This window comes from Microtus ochrogaster, chromosome 1 (genome assembly GCF_000317375.1).
Source record: "Microtus ochrogaster isolate Prairie Vole_2 chromosome 1, MicOch1.0, whole genome shotgun sequence".
Classification (NCBI taxonomy): Eukaryota; Metazoa; Chordata; class Mammalia; order Rodentia; family Cricetidae; genus Microtus; species Microtus ochrogaster.
Window position 1 is genome coordinate 16863484 of NC_022009.1, and position 19751 is coordinate 16883234.

The window sequence follows — 19751 nt, forward strand, 5'->3', positions numbered from 1 at the left end:
AAAGAAAAAGATTAACTGCAATGTATCCAAGTCATTGTACACACACACACACACACACACACACACAGGAGAGACAGAGAGAGACAGAGAATGAGAATAAAAACGAACTGGAAAAGAAAGTGCAGGGGTTCCCAAATGGTACCATGTGCTACTTTAAAGATTTGGACTTTTAGACTTGTTTTGTATTATATATATGAACGAGCAGGGGTTGGGCATCCTAAATCTGTTTCGTTACTGCTAGGTATCAAACCCAGGGCTGTGGCAGGCTAGGGATCAGTCTACCACTGAATGACAAGTGACACAGTCCCCTAAACTGTCATTTTCTTTTTGCCCAGCTTGAAAAAGAGAATGAACACCTGAAGGCCCATAACCAGCAGCTAGTGGAGCAGGTGGAAGCCCTTCAGGATGCTCTTGAGGGTAGGTAGATCCAGTGTCTGTAGGCATGGCACGTTGTGGGAAGAACGGAAGACATCCTCAATAGGTGTGTCTGGTTTCGCCTCGTCCACAGATCTTCGGATGACACCTTCAGAGAAGCTGCTAGTAGTCCCTGAGGGAATTCCAGAGGGGAATCCTGTCCCTTCAGGACCCAGAGCCCAGCCTGTGGAGCAGGACAGTAATCCCCATACTCAAACTTCGAAGGTGGTTGTGCCTGCACCTGCTCTGAGTACCCTACAGAACAAGGACTCGGCCTCGGAAGCCAAAAGTCTTGAGGATTCGAACTTCAGCATGGTCTACTCTGGGGAGATAGCAGAGGCCAAGACCCTTAAATCTCATCTCCAAAGAGAGGGCTCGCCCAGCCAGCTGTTCATGAAGCCTGGCAGCCCCAGACATGGGTCAGTTTCTTACAGGGATGATCTGCTCATTGCTCAGGGAGGGACATTCCCTGGGACTAAGATCTCTACCAGGGAAGGTGGCCCTGGTAGTAGCTTGACCCTGCCAAAGGTGCGGGCTCCCAGCAATTCCCGGGACAGCTTCCAAGTGACCAAAAGACACCACAGTCAACCCCAGGTGGGTCCTGGGCATTGTAACCACGTGGTAAGCATTAAGATTGGGGCTCTGTCAGCCCTCCCCTCATCTGGCTTCTCCAAGTCTGAAGTCAGAGCTAAAGCCCGGGAAGAAGCAGAGAAGATGGAGATGGAGGAAGCACCTCCATCGGGGAAACAGGAAGAAAGAGAAAGCCCAAAGCCCCCCAGAGCTGAACTGGAGGAAGGGGAACTGGAGAACAAGCCACCTACGCCCCCCCTGCACCGGTTTCCATCTTGGGTAAGTGACTTTATCAGGGTTGGGCAGGGGACAGAGCCAGCTATAGGCGTGGTCTTCACTGAGGATATTTAGGGCCCATGAGGTCAGGCTCCTCCTCATGGTCATGTGGGGGGCTGGTACTCAGGCCTGCCTGACCCACGCACCTAGGCAGGGCAGAGGCAGAATCTGAAATGATGTGCGCCATGTGCCAAGTCTGGTGTTTTGTGATGTCCTCAGCTCACTTTGGTTCTGAGGCACCATGCGTGGAAGTGGAGAGCTCTGCTCTAGATCAGGCCACACCTGGGCACGTAACTAAGCCCGCAGCCCAACATGAGGGTGATGGTGATGAATAGTAGGGGTCTCTCTTTATTCCCACTTAAATCGGGGAGGGGCATTCGTGTGCCATGATGCCCACCTGAAGGTCAGAGGACAACTTGTAGGAATCAGTTTTCTTCTTCCACCATGCAAATTCTGGAAATCTGACTCAAGTTGTCGGGCTTGATGGCAAGTGTCTTTACCCACTGAGGCATCCTGCTGATCCTACTAATGGGGTTCCTGGGAGGATTGAATGTATATTGAGGGGATGGAGGGATGGTTCAGCTCTTCCAGAGGACCCAGGTTTGAGGCCCAGCATGCACATGGTCCCAGTTCACTACTGTCTCTAACTACAGTTTCAGGAGATCAAATGACCTCTTTTGGCCTCCTCAGAACGTACCAGATGCACAAGTAATGCAGAGACATACATGCAGGCAAACCTCCCTACATGCTAAATAATTGTTAAAATATGTAGTGAACAGTGCGTATATATGATCAGTGGTCTACCATTGTTGCTCTTTTTGTCTCAGCCTTAGCTTCCTTATGGGTGACGTTCTATACAGTGACATGATGTCTAGAATGGAGGTGGGGATCCAGATAAAATAAGACTGGACGTACATTAGTACAGAGTGAAGACGGGTATGGGGACGAGGTCATTCTTTCTACCGTTCCTCTTCTTTGTCTGACATCTGCGATGAAGGTTAAAATAAACACAGGAGGGCAGAGTGTTACTGGTTCACATGCGGGTAGTGAGGATGGCATGATGCCTGGCTCAGAGCCTGGCATTCGGGAATAGCCTCCTCTGTCTGAGGGACTGGAAGCTATCTCTCCCTTTGATAGATAGGAACTACTATCTACACTGCAGCCACTTTCCCAAGTCATGTTGGTAGTGAAAGTTCTAGGCTTCCAGTGGATGTCTGGCCACCTGAAGCACAGCCCCAGCACTGTAGCCGCACTGCCCCTGGGGACACAGGCACATATGCCAATCTTTTAATCAAGCCCAGTCCTACAGGTGTGCAAGGACATCTGCTCCTGGCCGCGGAGAAAGTGGGGTACTCTCAGTGGGGTGGAGGCCCCTAACTTCAGCAGCACACTCCCGGGTCTCCTTTTGAAGTGCTAGTTCAAGGAGGCTCTGCACCCAGGCTTTTAACTACCCTTATCTGTGACCGCAAGCCAGCCTGTGTGTTGCTGCAAGAGGCACAGTAGCATGTGGAACAAGATTGGCTCCAGGTGTGGGCCGTCATCAGCTGTACTGCAGGATGACAGTGTTAAGACTCAGAGTCAGGTCTGACCTCCCTGTTTCTGCTGGCATCCGGGGACCCCCATTATCAGCAGTACCGTTTGAGGAGAATTTGTCTCCTATTTTCTGTCCCCTTTGTAGCTCGCTCCTGACGGAAAGACAGACTGCCAGTTTACCCAAGCTCCCGAACGAAGCTCAGGTGTCTCCCTCAGGCAGGGCCAGCAGGGCAGTAACTGTTAGGAGCAGGGCCTGGAATCCAGGGAAGGGCGTTCTCAGTGCAAGTACTTGGCGGACCAGTGCCACTTGCCTTCTGCGTTTGTGCTGCTTTTTCTCTAAGCCTTTCAACAGCTTCCTGAGAGACACTTGGTGCTCTTTGTCCAACAGAACTGTCTTTTGTTTGACCTTCTTCCCTCAACCTTGAGTTTCATTTCATGATCAATATGGGCAGAGATATATTTGCCCAGTTACTCCCCACACTTAATGTATCTGCCCTGCCTGAGCATGGGCATCCTGCCCCAGCGTGGGCATTCTGCCCTGGCCCTGTCCTGCCTGAGGGTCTCTCTGTTGTCCTCCACCTGTCTTGCCATAGCTCTGGTTACCTCAGCATATCTTCCCACATCACCCCTAGCGGCGCTGCTCTAGGGCCAGTATCCATCCCAGTCCCTTTGGTCCAACATGGCTGACTTTCCTGGTCAGCCCCTGTGACTCACCTGTTGGCTGTGAGGCCTTTGTACTCACTGGAGAGCTAGTGAGCAAACAGCTCTGGAGCAGCCTGGGAAAGGCCTTCCTGGCCGTTGGGAGTAAAACGCTCTTCCCCTTGAGTCTGCTTCAGACCCAAGGGCTTGCATAGTTAGTGCCAGAATTTTCTGCAGAAGAATGTTCTGTTCTATAGAACATTTAGGGCTCTGGAGCCCTGTGGCCACAGTAGCTTTGTGGTTGGCCTTGGAAGCCTAAGGCATGCACCCTGCTACCGTAGGAAGTCATGCATCCTAGCCTTCAGACAGATGAATCACAAACATCTACATCCTTGTGGCTCTCCCTCCCTCCCTGTCAACACTCAGCCTCTGGAGTGAGACCCAGGGACCCTGGGGTCGCTAAAATAGGCAGGAATCCAAGAAATGGAGAGACAGTTTACTGACCAGCTCTCTTCAAACCTCCTTTGCCTCAAGGGAAAGGGTAGAGGCCAGAGGGAGTAATATCTGCTGGGTGTGGATTGTGACCCAGGCATGAAGTGCTTATATTAATTAATTAATTATATTACATTAATTAGCTACTTTATTTGATTCCATTGAGCAGACTCTTCAAAAAGCCGGTAATATTCAGAGCTGGGGGAAATGGGGCTAAGAAATGAAGAAACTTGCTTAAAATTCCTCAGCCAGTGACTAGCTTGTCCTGGGTGGTGAACCCAGGTCTGCTCACCCCAAGTCATGATTTCCTTCCACTGTGGGAGGGGCTGGGATGAGCAGTCCTTGAGTGTCTGGGATGTTTTATTACAGGAGAGCCGGATCTATGCGATGGCCACATCAGGCATGCAGCTGTCATCAGACGCGTCGTCCCGCAGTGATGCTGCCTGCTGTGGTGAGTATGGGGGACCCGAGGGCCTAAAAATGTCCTTGGTGGGTTTGGCTCTCATTCCCTGGGGTACAGCAGGCAGTGAGGGCTATTTGGAACTAGAAGAGGGGTTGTACAGTTCTGTTTACCACCTAGCAAGGGAGGGTCCTCAAGTCCTGCCTTCCATCTCATAACGCTGGCCTCCTGCAGGACTGAGATGGGCGGGGAGAGCCCTGAGCCCCTGGCTCCAGAGTCGCTGACCATCCATAGTGTCTGCTATGACAGGCATGCATTTATAGCTCACGCCAGCAAGAGCGGGACATGGTGCAAGCTTCCTGGAGAGCAAATGGTTAAAGGGCAGCACTTGGGTTCTGTTGTGATGGGCCTTTAGCCATAGAGATCATGATCCCCAGGAAGTCAAGGGAACAGAAAGCCAGAAGAAGAGATGGGAAGGCTTTGGCCCCATTCTCTGCCTCCCCAAGCCTCTGGCTGAGTGCTGCCTCCTCAGTTCATCTCCTCCCTCTTTTCCCGCCCCAGCTTCAGGCCCTCCTGCCCTTGCGTTCCCTGGAGCTTTCTCTGGCCTCATCTACAAGAATGTCACTGTGCCTGTCTACACAGCACTGAAGGGGGTAAGAAATTGCTGTGACAAGAAAGACAGTCCCCATCAGGAGAAGCCCCTCGTCCCAGTGCAGTGCCTGCATTGGGGCTGGAGGGTCAGGTGTCTTCACACAGTGACCATGGTCAGGCAGCTCAGCCCACCGTGAGTGTGTGTGTGTGTGTGTGTGTGTGTGTGTGTGTGTGTGTGTGTGTGTGTGTAAGAAAACAAGCTTATTAGTGCACTGCAAGGGAGAACAAGCTTAGCAGTAACAAGAGCACTGCTCACCATCGTTTTGTCATGATTTATAATCTGTTCTAAGAGGTTCACATGTAACTGCAGCATGATATTTTCATCTTTTTGCTCTTAGTTTTTGTTTGGTTTACAGTGCTTGAGTTAGAACCCAGGGCCCCTTCTTGCTAGGCAGCTGCTATACACTGAGCTACACTCCTAGTTCTTATTCATTGTTAAATCATGTTAGTAATGCTTAATGCTTTTCTTAGAAGAATAAAAACACAAAAGCAAAAGTAAAAATTTCTCTCATGTTGCTTCCTCCCAGTTCCTATCATTAACGCGCTGGCGTTCATTCTGTAGGCCGTCTGACACGACTGCAGGTTTACAGATGTGCACGTGTGCCTGTACACACGCTCTCCTTTCTCCCATCTCTCTTCCTCTGTCACTCTCCTCCTTTCACACACGCAAACACACACGCACACTGTCTGGGTTACTCACCTAACCATGTGAGCCTGCCCTTCCATGCCTTCTGTGTGTTATCCCTGGGGCAGACAGCACTATAATTAGCTTGGGTCCCCTCTGCTCACTGGAAGTAGGTTATATCCATCCCTTTCTGAAGTAAATGTGGCCATAAGCACCGCTGTGCGTACGTACCCTGTGCACTTTATGTTTCTGGAGGACACAGGTCTAGAGATAGAATTCCTGGGCAGGTTCTGTGAATATTTAGATTCTGATAGGTTCTGCCAGATTACTGTCTAAAAGCGCTTTGTGGACTGTGGGCTGTGGGCTGGAGATGTAGCTGTGTGATCGTGCACTTGCCTCGAAAGAGTGAGGCTCTGTGGTCTATCTTTAGAACTATAAAAAACAAACAACAACAATAACAACAAAAAAGATCTAACAAAAACGGTAATCCATTCAAATGCTTTGTCCCAATAGTTTTTAGTTTGTTGTTGTGTATCCCTAGCTGGCCTGGAAGCCATCATATAAACCAGGCTGGCCTCAAACTCCTCAGAGATCTGCCTGCCTCTGCCTCCTGGGTGCTGGAATTAAAGGCGTGCGCCACCATGCTCAGCACTAGAGCCATCTTTGGGCTATGCTCCTGCCACACTCGTACAACACTGAAAGTATTAGTCTTGCGTCCCTGTCTCGGCATCCTGTCCCACACTTGACTTGTGGCATGGCTTTCTGGCCCCCTAGTGGAAGAAACAGGAGCTCTCTGGGGAACCACAGAAGTTGGGGTAGGGGAGTTGGGGGACCCACAAAGCAGCATGGAGGTTAGACTGCAGGAGTGAGGTCAGAAAGGGGCTCTACACTGCTTGGGACTTTCGTCTAGTCAGCGGGGCCTCAGCTGGGTGACGGTCTCATGTTTCCCCAGACAGGCTGCGTGGGCACACCGAGCTAGGTACAGCTGTTGTGTGGCGGGGTCTTGTTTTGGAGCCTGAGCTGTAGCTGGGAGGTGCCTGTCTTGCAGAAAGCCACGCAGATCAGCAGTGTGCCTTTTGTGGATGAGTCCTCTGGGTCTGATGACGACTGCGGCTCTCAAGCGAGTTTCCGGATGTCACTCCCCTGCTCTGAATACAGGAAGACCAGTGGACTGGGCAGCCCCCGGGCCATCAAGAGAGGTACACAGAGGAGAAGGGACTCTCAGTCTCTTACTGCTCAGTCTCTGCCAGGGTTCTACCAGTTTTACCCTCAGCTCCAGACTCGGGAGATCCCAGTGGGTAATGGGAGCCTCACATCTTCTGGCCATATGGGTGTTTGGAAGGAGCGTGGGACCCCAGCCTTGTTTCCTTCCTCTGTGGCCAGGAGTCTCCATGTCCTCATTGAGTTCTGAGGGTGACTACGCCATCCCTCCTGATGCCTGCTCCCTGGACAGTGACTACTCAGAGCCTGAACACAAGCTCCAGCGTACGTCATCGTACTCCACTGATGGGGTGAGCAGAGTACATAGCCCTGTGTGTGAATGGGAAAGGGGCATTAGGTAGGAGCAGACTTGAGCAGAGGCTGCTTGGGCCTCTGTATCTACACAGCAAACAGCCAGAGAGAAGGACCCAGAGATGGTAGAGGGAAGGTGGCCCTAGAAGTGTCACAGAGACAGCTGTGCACAGACCCCATGATGAAGAAAGATGAGCCCACGTGCAGGGAGCTCCTTAGACCCATGAGGGTTGCACCTGTCCCGTTTAATCTTCACCCCGACCCTCAGATGCTGCCGTGAGCTGACGGTTAAGCTTTAGCAGGCCAGGTGCTATCTCAGTGCCTGGCTTGTGTCTCATGTCTCGTTTGCCTCATGCTCCTGATGGGTATTGCTGTGTTTTATGAATGGGAGCCTGTGGCTCAGAGACCTGTCTGCTTTCTCCCACCCGGGATGCCTTGAATGGATTTCCTCCTCTCAGCGGATCCTGGTAAAAGAATCTGGCCTTTCCTGTACAGCCGCAGGGTCTCATGCAGATACCCTGCATGGCAGATGTTTATATTATGATTCCTAACAGTAGTAGTTATGAAGTAGCAACAAAATAATTTTATGGTTGGAGGTCAGCACAACACAAGGAACTGTATTAAAGGGTCGCAGCATTAGGAAGGTTGAGAACCACAGGTCTATAGGCTAGCTTAGATGCTGGTCTTTCCCCAAGCCTTCCCTGGCCAGCTTCTCTCCTACTTACAGCCCTGATCCACCACCTTCTCTTGGTGGACCAGGTGTTCCTTCCCCAGTCATCACTGAGATTTCTCCGTGGTAGGATTGCCACACTTTATTCAATTCTCTGGATCTCATTAGTGTACAGAGCCTAGAAATAAACACTCATAGGTGGTCAATAATTTTTTTCTTAACAACAAAATGACCCAGTGGTGATCTAGACCATTTTGTCCTAAGTGGCGTCCAGGTGCCTCCCGTGACCTTCCCTTTGTTCCATTTTCCCTCCTTGCCTTCCATCCCACAGGGTCCTCATGTGATTCCCCCTCTGTCCCCTCTTCCCTTCTTGTTTTCTACCTCAGGAGGCACTGGAGAAGTCAGGCTACCTGCTGAAAATGGGGAGCCGGGTGAAGACATGGAAGAGGCGCTGGTTTGTCCTGAGACAGGGACAGATCCTGTACTACAAATCTCCGGTGAGCGCCCCAGGACGTAATCACAGGGACCACAGCCCAGACCCACACTGTATACGAGCTGGAGGAAGGACAGTGTGGCTGGGGCTTACCAGATGTAAGACTTAGCATCATGGCTGGCCTTAGAGGTGCTGAGCCACACAGGGGCTCCGAGCTGGCCACCTATTCTCAAAACAAGCTGGGGAGGCTATCAAGGCAGTCCTAGACCAGTTGGCTGGCAATTTCCTCTTTCTTCAGAACTGATCTCTTCTTATGCCTGGCCTTGTAAAATGATGTTCCCAGACTGTCTTTACCCTTTCTGGATCGTTCTAACTGAAAAATCCGTTGCTTCCTCTTCTTTCCTCTACTGTCTGGAATTGAGGGGCCTCGAATGTTGAGAACTAGGTTGGCAGAATCAAGCATCATGTTATAAAGAGAACAAAATGGATTTGTCTCTTGTGCAGCTGTTTGCTTGGCTGAAGCTTTCTCCAGCTCCATGTTAAGGATTCTGGACCTAAATTTCTCCTTGAAAAGCATGCTACTATCAATTATAGTGTCTGTAGTAATGCTGGAAAGGCTAATAGTGGCTTATATGCCCTTAATTTATTAATTAATATCTGTGGGTATAAGGATCAAATAGAAAGGTTTGGTTTTGTTTTCTTTTTGAGATGTGTCTTGCTCTGTTGCCTAGACCAGCCTCATTCTCCTGCCATGTCCTACAGAGTAGCTGGGACTATAGGCACTCGTCACCACACATAGATCAGTTAAAGGAGTATGGGGGCTTTAAAGATCAGTAATAACCTAGTAGCTTCTGATCTGATTTTAGAGGCTTGCTCTCCTTTTTGAAATCTTTTGAGGCCTGCATTAGAGGGGTTCATGTTCCTAATTTCCACTTTGTTTTGCTAGAAGAATCTAGAACAAGTCACTCACTGTACCATAGCCAGAATGGGAATCACTTTCCACTTTGTACCTATAACTTGGAGTAAAAAAAATGATGATCTGAGAAGCCTCCAGACTCCAATGCTCTCCTTCTTACTCCTCCTTTGCAGAATGATGTCATCCGCAAACCTCAAGGTCAAGTGGATCTGAACTCCCATTGCCAAATTGTCCGAGGGGAAGGAGCACAGACATTTCAGGTGAGCCTGCTTGTAGCAGCTGGATTTTAGATGCAGTATGGTGTGGATAGGACTGTGATTGAAGCAAAGACGAGGCAAAAGTAAGCATGAATGAAGGATTTCATAGCAGGAGTATGAAACGTAGGATACGGTCTTAGGTTGTGAGCATGAAAAGAAGGGACAGCAGGTTGAAGGATTTGTGTCTTTCACTGACTCTAATCCAGCCCCGCTCCACTCCACCCCACAGCTCATCTCCGAGAACAAAACCTATTACCTAACAGCAGAGTCCCCCAGCCTCCTGGAAGAATGGATCCGTGTCCTACAGAGCCTGCTGAAGGTGCAGGTCACTGGGCCTCCAGCTCTGCGTCTAGGGGGCACCAAGCCTACGGTGAAGGGCTGGCTGACCAAGGTACGAGGTGGATCGGCTAGGGAAGTAATGGAAGCCAGGCATGGGAGTGCCCAGAGATGGTGGTCTTTCTCTACAAATGCTTAGCCAGTGGACCCTCAAGCATAGTCTGAGCATACAAAATGATGGTGGTGATTTTAGAAACAGAGATGAGGGCTTTTAAGGCAACTGTTCTCAAGACAGAAGGGAAAGAAATGTTTTACTTAATGTTGAGGATATTGGTCACTGCCTCCCACAGTGTAACTAGCTGTGTCAGGACTAATGGTACAAAGAAAAGACCTAGGTAAAGCCAGTATGACTGCCATTCAAAGACTAATAGTATCCCAGGTTTGCCTAAAGACATTTTAACTAGGGTTTTCCTGGAAGCAGAGACCCCAGTTACGCCCAGCAAAGGGAAGTTAACTAGGAAGCACTCTCACAGGGTTAGTTACTGTGGGTTACTGTGCTCAGCAAGCTCGGTGCTCAGACTCTCCTTCTGAGCCTCTGCCTCCCATCAGCCTGCCCTTCTTCTCTGTGAGTGTTCAGTTGCTGTTCTGTTGTGAGCACCTTACTTAAGGCTCCAGACTACCTGGGTCTTTATTTACCTTGCAGCATCCTTACAGCTCTGGCCTGTGCCAACTAGTAGGGTCTTCCCATACCCACGTTCTGATTTTCCGGGTAATCTTTCAGTGGCAGGTCATAGGTCCCTGAGTGGCTCAGTAGTGGCTGGGTTACCACAGGGTACATACTGTGGCAGTCTCACTGTGAATGGAGCCCTGACTTTGGTACTCTTCCCCGTGGTCTGTCTTGGCAAGGCCTGAGTTTATTTTGGAGTCCTGGTTCTAATGAAGGCATTTCACTTAACAGGTAAAGCATGGCCACTCTAAGCTGGTCTGGTGTGCCCTTGTTGGGAAAACCTTCTACTACTACCGGAGCCACGAGGACAAGGTATTTCATCAGCCTCCTAACGGCGCCTCCTCCAAACTGCACTGTGCAGGCCACTGACGGCAGCCCCCAGCTTTACCTTCTACACACCAAACCCTATACCAAATACAGAGCCGGCTGCCCTGCTCCTCCAGGGCATGTGACCAGCATCATAACCAGTGTAGTGGGCTGGCACTTTCCACAGCACAGTCTTCTGCTTCTGGCCTGGCTGCAATTCTGTACCTTCCACCTCATCATCCTGCCCTCTGTCCACGTCTGTGCTATCCAGCCCCACCCAGCCTAAGCGTTCAGAAGGAGACTCCCCTGTCCTCCTGTTAGCCTATTCATGGAAGGCTCATGTCCGCAGAGACCCCTGGGCTGCCTACCTGTGCAGGATGCTCACATAGAGGAAGTAGATCGATCCTGTGACTCAGACGAAGACTATGAGGCTGGAGGAACCAGACGGCTGCTTTCCTCCCACTGCACCTTGGTGATCAACCCCCCAGAGCACAGCCCCACCTACCTCCTCATCGGCACCAAGCATGAAAAGGTAAGGAGGAGCTGGGCCTTTGTGGCCTAGCTTGGGCCTGGGCTCTGATTTCCCCTCTCTCTGTTCTCCTGAGCTTTCCAAATTCAAGTTTATTTCTTCTTGGACGCTGGATGGGAATGTTACCCTTGACTGTCTATTGAGTCCATTCCAAGTGACCAGCATCCCTCCATGACGGGCATGACACAGTGCCACAGACTGGAGATGTGGCCTACATCTGACCCACCTGATTGTGACCAGCCTCCCTCCGTCACGGGCCATGACACAGTGTCACAGACTGGGAGATGTGGGCTACATCTGACCCACCTGATCCTGTCTTTATTCCTGACTCATGCTAGCCAAGCTAGTAATAGTCCACCTCTATTTCCCCTAGACAAGGTCTCATAAGCCCAGGCCAACCTTAAGCTCGAGATCCCTCTACCTCAGCCTCCCAGCTCCTGCTCTGACGTCAGTACAGGTGGACACCTCTGTTCCCATCTTAAATTACACGCTGTTTTTCTGCAGGGGAGTGGTGGGAGTAAGCCCCAGAACTCACACATAGACCAGTGCTCTGTCACTGAGCTACATCTCCTCCGCACGTCCGACTCTTGCCTCCACCCTTCCTACCTCCTTAGCATCTGCTTGTTTTTGCTCTTTTCCAGGATACATGGCTTTACCACCTCACAGTGGCTGCAGGTGGCAGCAGTGCCAAGGTGGGCACTGTCTACGAGCAGCTCATTGGGAAACTGATGGATGGTGAGGGAGACCCAGGTAAGGCAAGCATGGCCATTACTGCCTGGGCTGAAGGGAAGGAAGGGGCAGGGTGCACACAGGACAAGAGTAGAGAGCCCTACTATACCTAAGCTGTATGTATAGTCTCCCACCCATGCTCCAGGGCTTCTCTGTCTGTGGCCAAAACACTAAGGGAACCACTAGATGTGAGGGAATCTGGGAAACAGACTTTCCAGACACCTGGGTAAATGTTCTACTCTGTTTAATCTGTAGCTTTGCTAGCTATGCAGAAGACTCGGGGGCAGGGGTGGAGGCAGGGGAGGCAGCAGCTGGTTAATCTATAATTAAGAGTTTGTTAATATATGAAGCCTCAATTTGGACCCGACTAATCTAATCCTGGGATGTCTGAGAGTCCTTATTTGGCAGCTAATTCTCAGGGCCCTCATGAACTCTCCAGAGTACACAGCACACATACCTCTTTATTACTGCTCTGAGGGCCGGTCTGTCCCGATGCTGCAAGGAAGGCCGTCTCTGCATGCAGACACTTGTGCTCAGGGTCTCACAGTTTTATCCGCTTGGCCCGGCTGTGCCTCCTCAGCAAAGCTTTGGCTGCCTTCCTCAACATCCGTGTGAGGGAATGTGCAGTTTGCAGTGCACACCTACATGCCTTCAGTCTGTAGATGATCAACCCAGAAAAACCCAGGGTTCCCAGAGTTAAGCCACTGTCTTCCCTGCAAGTCAAAGCTGGGGCTGGTAGGGAAGGCGGCGAGTTCTCTCTGGAGTGACTACCACTGCTCTCTGGTCTGTGCTCTGTGCAGACTCCCCACTCTGGAGGCACCCCATGCTGTGTTACAGCCGAGATGGGCTCTGTACCTCCCTTACCACCCTGCCCTCCGAGGCCCTGCAGACGGAGGCTCTCAAGCTCTTCAAGGTAACATGGGAGTGGAGTCCGGGCCTATTGGCTGTTGGCGCCCACATGTGCTCGGGCTCTGCCTGGCACAGCTCTGCCCATCCCAGCACAGGAGATCTAGTGATTATGGGGTGGCCCGAGGGTTGTGGAGAGGGAGAGAGTGTTCCACAGGAACCCCTCTATGGCAGGAATGTAACCCTTCTGCAGGCCAGGAGGAAGCTCTGGGGCTCTGGGAAATCTTCCCAAAGCTCTCCCTTGAGGAGCCGCCATCTCCTTCAGATATCCACAGAAAAGGCCTGGATGCAGGAATCAGAGATTCTGACCTAGTTTAGTTTTCTTTGTGCCCATCTGCATTTTCTGGAAACAAAACAAAACAAAAAACCAAACCAAAACAACCTTGCTAGGGGCTAGTGTGCTAAATGTCCATAGTCACAGCGGCACACAGGAGGCAGAGGCAGGACCTGGAGCTAAATGCCAGGCTGTGGTACCCCATCTTTCTCATGCTTATGTAATGGAAATACTACATTTAAAGGTGATTCCACCCCTGAACTAGCCAGTCAGCCTCAAGAGCAGAAAGTGTTCCCTCCAGAAAGGGCTGTTTCAATGTTCGCCAGTGAGCTAGCCACCTGCCTCTGCCTCCCGAGTGCCAAGATCAAAGGTGTGCGCCACCACCGTCCGGCTACTAGAATCTTCCTTGAAGCTCTGCTACACCAGTGCATGTCCCAGGAAAAACCAATGGGGTGCTCCTGCCTTGTGCCCACTGTCCCCCTCCTTCTAGTCCTGTCAGCTCTTCATCAACGTGCCTGTGGAGGCTGCCTCGGTGGACTACCATGTGTCCCTGGCGCAGACAGCACTGCAGGTCTGCCTTGTTCACCCCGAGCTACAGAGTGAGATCTACTGCCAGCTCATGAAGCAGACCAGCTGCCGCCCGCCCCAGAAGTACTCTCTTATGCAGGTGGGCGCACGCTGGGGACATCACTGGCTAGAACCATTTCTAAGAGCTGTTTAAGGGGGGAGGGGTAGCAGGTGCCTGGGCAGGTGTTCTCCAATCCTCACCCACGGGCGGCTTCTGCCAAGTTGCTTGAGCATGGCTGCCTGATCTGTGCATGGTCAGAATGTGACTGCTACCCTGGGCATTGCCTGGCAAGGGAGTTGAGGTTCTGGTGTGGAGAAAGAATAGTGAAGGAGAGCAGGATGCCCGCACTCACCCCATGCTGCCTGTGTTCCATGGCAGTGCTGGCAGCTCTTGGCTCTGTGTGCCCCACTCTTCCTGCCTCAGCATCACTTCCTCTGGTATGTCAAACAGCGGCTTCAACGTCATGCAGATCCCAGGTAAGCAGAAGTATTTCCCCTGTCCCTCCTTCACTATTGCTGCCACGTTTCAAAGGGATGAGGGAAAGACAAGATTGAATTGACTGCGTATCCCCTCAGATTTGCTTGGGGTTGAGAGACTTCACCCATCACCTTGTACATATGAGCAGTGGAGATCCAAGCATACTTTACCTTCTTTGGACACCGATTCGTGTGTCCTTAGCTGTTTTGGGAACAGTCTCACGTGAAGCCATGCTATCCCAAATTATCCCCAAATGTTTATCGGTGTTCTTCTGGTTTACACAGGGAGATTGTCTATGAGGGGACGGGGTGTAGCTCCATGGTAGAGCACTTACCTTGCATGTACAAGGCCCTGGGTTCGATCCCTAATACTAGTGTAAAGAAAGAGACAAGAAAAGAAGATACCCATGGCAGACATGTGCTGCAGATAAGTCCTTAGGGACAAACTGCAGTTGGTGAGATGGCTTAGTAGGTAAAGGTGACTGCCGCCAAGGGGACAACCTGGGGTCAGTTCCCACAACTTGTCCTCTGGCTTCCACAGTGTGCCTCCCGCTGAAATAAAAATGTAATAACATCCTGTACCAGTTTCAGGCCCCCACACCCCATCCAGTTACTTTTTATCCCAGCTAAGTCTGCGTATGCACCTCAGGGTGCCAAGAGAAAGGAATTCCTACTATCCCAGTCTCTGTTTTTAGAAGTGAAACTGGCCAGTACGCCACCTACTGCCAGCGAGCAGTGGAGCGGACCCTGCAGACAGGGGAACGGGAGGCCAGGCCGTCGCGTATGGAAGTAGTGTCCATCTTGCTACGGAACCCCTTCCACCACTCGTTACCCTTCAGCATCCCTGTGCACTTTGCCAATGGGACCTATCAGGTAAGGACGCTGAGCATGCTCCCTACCCCAAGTCTTCCCTATCACTGCCCACAGGATACTTCTAAGTGCGCTAAGCCTTGTAGGCTTTCAGATTAATAGTCATAGGGACAAAAGGGGTGGGCCTAGATCTGAAGTGGAGTGCCATGATCAGTGTGGGTATAGAGAAAGGAGCTTGAGTCCCAAAGCGTCTTGAATCCTATTTGGTGCCTTAGAGGTAGGACTTCTGACCCCACTGCATGAACACGGAAGCTGAAACACTGGGCCAGAAAGTAGCATGAGATGGAACCCCAGAATATTGGCTGTAACCCCAGAATATTGGCTGTAAAGGAGCGGCTGGGCCTGTCCAGATCCAGTTTACAGTGAGCAGGCTCAGGTTCCTCTGCATGTGAATGCGGAAACCAGCTGGCTTTGGCCTCCTCCACTCACCCTGTGCCACCCCCAGTGATAGTCCCTCAGGAAGTCTGCTGGTTCAGGGTGCCTCTCCCCATTTCCAGGTGGTTGGCTTTGATGGCTCCTCCACAGTTGATGAGTTCCTCCAGCGGCTGAACCAGGAGACAGGCATGAGGAAGCCATCCCAGTCTGGTTTCGCCCTCTTCACAGACGATCCTTCTGGCAGAGACCTGGAGCACTGTCTTCAAGGGCGTGTCAAGGTAAGCACTCCCCCTCTTACACACACACACACACACACACACACACACAGATAGAACTCGTCCAGTGTGTGCCTAACTTGTCAGCAGCCTGTCTGATGTGGAGACCAAGATGATCTCTTCAGGCCAGCATTTTCGTGCCATCCTAAAATGGATCTGTGCATGCAGGGAAAGCTACATGTGACCTTGATTCTGGAGGCAAGATCCTCATCTCTTGCCTCCCTCAGGGGACTACGCAGCATTGGGGAGAGCCTCTTATCTCAGTGTAAGGACGTAAAGATGAGGAGGCCCTCACAAGCGTGCCACCAATTATATCTGTCCCCTTGGGTCAACAGCTATAGCGTAGATCCAGTGGGTGCCATGTTTGCACCATCACCTAGCTATACTCTGTTTGCTTATGCTTATGGTATACGTTATAGATTCAACCATAGTTTAGGGAGGTAGGTCCTCATGGCACCTCTGCAGGTGAAAGCCTTTGAAAGAGACAGCTGATCTGTGTGGTGGTGTGGGGCTAGTTCCATGAGGGTATTAAGCACTTATGGGAATGTACTGCCAAACTGGATGGGTGCATTTGGCTCCAGCATCTGCTTCCTTTGCTATTCTAGAACAAAAGGTTAGTCTTTAGCAGTGATGAAAAAATGCCACATATCTTTCTAGTAAACGTGTGGGCTCTGGTCACAGCAGGATTTTGGGTATATTTATTGAAAGGAGAATATGGTGAATAAAATGGAGCCATGATACCATGGGTTTTAACTGGGGCCGACCCTGTTTCCCAAGAGGTCACACAAAGCCGATGAGGCAACAGTCTTTCTTGGTGCCATCTACCTCTTCATCAAAGGGGAATTGATAGGCACCTCCCATCCTGACAGTCTGGGGCTTCATAGGGCCACCTCCTAAGGATAGAACCCTCACTCAGCTCTGTCAGAATCCAGCTCTGGCTGAACCTCATTCTCCTCACAAGGGGCTTTTCTGACTTTGGACTTTTGTCTCTTCAAGATCTGTGATGCCATCTCCAAGTGGGAACAAACACTGAAGGAGCTGCACCCCGGAAAGTCTGAGGGTGGGACACGCGTCGTGAAGCTGATGTATAAGAACAGGTCCTGGGAGCCGCCTGAGGGTGGGGTGCACATGAGGGCTGCCCCTGGGCACCAGTTCATCACCTCCCAAACATAATGGCTTACCCCAATAAGGTAGAGGGGCCTATAATTACCACTCTAAGTGGCAGTCATCAGGTGGTTGCAGGCTAGCCACCCTCCTGATCCCTAGTGAGACCCTGGTAGCTCATGTTCTGTCAGCCTTCTCTGTACTACCTCGTGGGCATGTGTGTGCACACATGCCAAAACCATACCAATGTCCTGGGATGGCTATATGTACCTTATGTGAGGGTACAGTTTTGTGTAAGCACCAGATACTTAAATCTAGGAATAAAATTTTCCTGTATTTCAGGACATACACAAGTATTTCCTACCAATTTAAACAGGAGAGATCTAATCTAGTATGTCTCTAGGCAAATAATTTCCATCAGTCTCTTGGAGTCTTAACTCAGTCAGACCCTTAACAAACTGTGATTCTAGGCACCAGATAGTGAGTCTAGTGGTTTGTTCAGAACTGACTCCTGTTGCTGCGGGCGAGACCTGCATGCCCACAGTGAGGTTAGACTTGGCTACGAATTTCTTGTGTGGTAGAAAGAGGCTGACAAATGGCATAAACAGTTATCTTCACTGTAGGGATCAAGGTAAAGATGCAGAGAAAGGTTTCTCATTCTCGTGTGGGGTGCCAGCTGAGACCTGGCTTCTTACTGTCTTCCCTATAGGCTATACTTTCGAAGTCAAGTCAAAGGGGAGACAGAGCGAGAGCGGCTGTTACTTGCTTTCCAAACAAGTGGAGAAATTGTGGCAGGAAGATTTCCTGTCACCAAGGAGCTGGCTCTTGAAATGGCTGCCTTGATGGCCCAGGTGAGTTTCTGTTAGAAAAACCTGAGACCTTACAGAAGACTGCAGATCCTGAGGCAGCAGGAGGGGTTCTGCGCTAGAGAGAAGGGACCCTCGCTCACCGCACAGAGGCTGTGTGCAGAATGGGACTGGGAACTGACAAACTGGCCTTAATCCGTCTTCTTCCAGTGTGAGAGCCTGGTCAAGTCACTTCTTAGTGCTTCAGTTTATGTGAATGTGGAAAACACGATTCCTCCCTGCCTGCAGGGTGTGGAAAGGAGCACTGTATGTGGCACAATGCATGTGGTAAACTTTACCCCACATTCTAAGTAGAAGACTAGAAAGAGCACACGTTCAGAACGATTCTCCTGCGTGATTTCTTTAGGCATGGGCTGTCCAGGACACCTCCATGGTTCCTGATGTGATAGCACACACATATAATCCCAGCATTTGGAGAGCTGAGGCAGAGTTGGCATAAATTCAAGTCCAGTCTAGGTTCCAAGCTCTTCGTAATTATAATCATCAATATCTGTAGCAAGCCACATGCTAATATTTCAGATGTATTTGCCTCTGTACTTTTCATCCCCACTTAGGAGAAGGAAGTTTACACTCAGTTTAAATAACTTGAACAAAGACACAAAACTAAGTGGCAGAGCTGATGCTTGGGCTAGCTGTCTGACATCAAGCCCTCTTCTATCCTCTGCAGTCTGAGGCACCTTCCACTTTCTAGCATTTAGCTAAAAGTGAGAGTTGATCTAGACAATCTTATTAGGACCCTAAGGATGTTTCCCTAATGTCTATGAGGCATAGATAAATTCTTATCATCGTCATGTGATAAGCATAATGGGTAAGGGCTGTTTACCTCTCTAACAGCAGCCCCTTCACCCCCCAAACTCGTGACTGTTAACTCTTTCTACCTCAGGTGGAATACGGGGACTTGGAGAAGCCTATCCTGCCAGGTCCTGGAGGTACACCTCCTGCCAAATCTCAGCATCTCCTCCAGCAGGTCCTCGACAGGTTTTACCCAAAGCGCTATCGAATTGGAGCCCCCCCTGAGCAGCTGAGGTAGGCTGGAGGCAAGGTCTTACAGAGGAAGCTTGTGGGGAAACCTCAGGGCTGTGATGGAAACAGGCGGGCACGTCATCGGCACCATTTCTTTTCTTTCTGTCCACTCAAACCAGGCACCTGGCAGATACGATGGCCACCAAGTGGGCAGCATTACAAGGCTGCTCCCCTGCTGAATGCATCCGCATCTACCTGACTGTGGCTCGGAAATGGCCTCTCTTTGGTGCTAAGCTCTTTGCTGCTCAGGTGAGTGACAGCAAAAGGAATTACCCAAACCCCCAGAATGCTGTTTCTCCCTTCTCTGCTCATATGTCCATCAGTCTGGTCTGCAGCCCCCACCTCACTATCAAACCCTAGGAGTTGCCATCTCCCCTACTCTGGCTGCTCCAGAGTTCCATGGTCTACCGTGGAGTTATAATTCATTGTTTATCTTCGTGCTTTCTTTATTGACTTGCCAGTGCCTCTGCTGCAAAGACAAGCTCAACTAATTCACACGAGGATTCAGACCTAAGTCTGAAAGGACAAAGCAGTGTATAACCTAAACAAACTCATCTCTACTGGCCACCCAAAAGGCCAGAAGTGAGAGAGATGGACCACCCAGGGGAATCAGATTACTCAGACAAGTAACTCTCACCTCTACACGAAGGCCAGGAGGCAAACAGTAATTTCAGTTGGACATTTTCCTCAGTAGGTGTCTGGTATGCATGAACTTTGCAGATAATCACAGGCATTACCCTGTGACCAGACATTATAATCAGACATTGAGACTGGATCTAGGTTCTGATCACTGCAGCTACAGATCAGAAAATGGACATCCACTCATCTACATAGCATATACAGATAGACTGTTGAATATATACTATTTCTAGTTCTAGCTATTTAAAGTTACAAAAATGAACAAGGGCTGGGGAGATGGCTCAGCAGTTAAAAAAGCACTGGCTGCTTTTCCATAGGTCCTGGGTTTGATTCCCAGCCTCCATATGGTGGCTCACAACTGTCTGTAATTCCAGTCTCAGGGATCCGACATCCTTTTCTGGCCTCCTTGGATACAGGCAC

General features: G+C 50.5%; 1 protein-coding gene across 3 annotated transcripts in view; it reads left to right on the plus strand.

The window, feature by feature from the left end:
* The window catches only part of Plekhh1 (pleckstrin homology, MyTH4 and FERM domain containing H1), a 46326-nt gene that overhangs the window by 22449 nt on the left and 4126 nt on the right, over positions 1–19751 (plus strand). For all 3 annotated transcript variants that reach the window (XM_026779736.1, XM_005343257.3, XM_013346473.2), the window contains exons 6-26: positions 336–417; positions 509–1263; positions 4294–4375; positions 4886–4977; positions 6649–6799; positions 6984–7111; positions 8169–8279; positions 9305–9391; positions 9618–9779; positions 10623–10703; positions 11047–11229; positions 11868–11976; positions 12756–12868; positions 13626–13802; positions 14082–14179; positions 14875–15052; positions 15547–15702; positions 16696–16796; positions 17513–17654; positions 18553–18695; positions 18812–18941. In XM_026779736.1, coding sequence (XP_026635537.1) covers positions 336–417; positions 509–1263; positions 4294–4375; positions 4886–4977; positions 6649–6799; positions 6984–7111; positions 8169–8279; positions 9305–9391; positions 9618–9779; positions 10623–10703; positions 11047–11229; positions 11868–11976; positions 12756–12868; positions 13626–13802; positions 14082–14179; positions 14875–15052; positions 15547–15702; positions 16696–16796; positions 17513–17654; positions 18553–18695; positions 18812–18941 — 3261 coding nt within the window. The remainder of the gene's footprint in view (positions 1–335; positions 418–508; positions 1264–4293; positions 4376–4885; positions 4978–6648; positions 6800–6983; positions 7112–8168; positions 8280–9304; positions 9392–9617; positions 9780–10622; positions 10704–11046; positions 11230–11867; positions 11977–12755; positions 12869–13625; positions 13803–14081; positions 14180–14874; positions 15053–15546; positions 15703–16695; positions 16797–17512; positions 17655–18552; positions 18696–18811; positions 18942–19751) is intronic.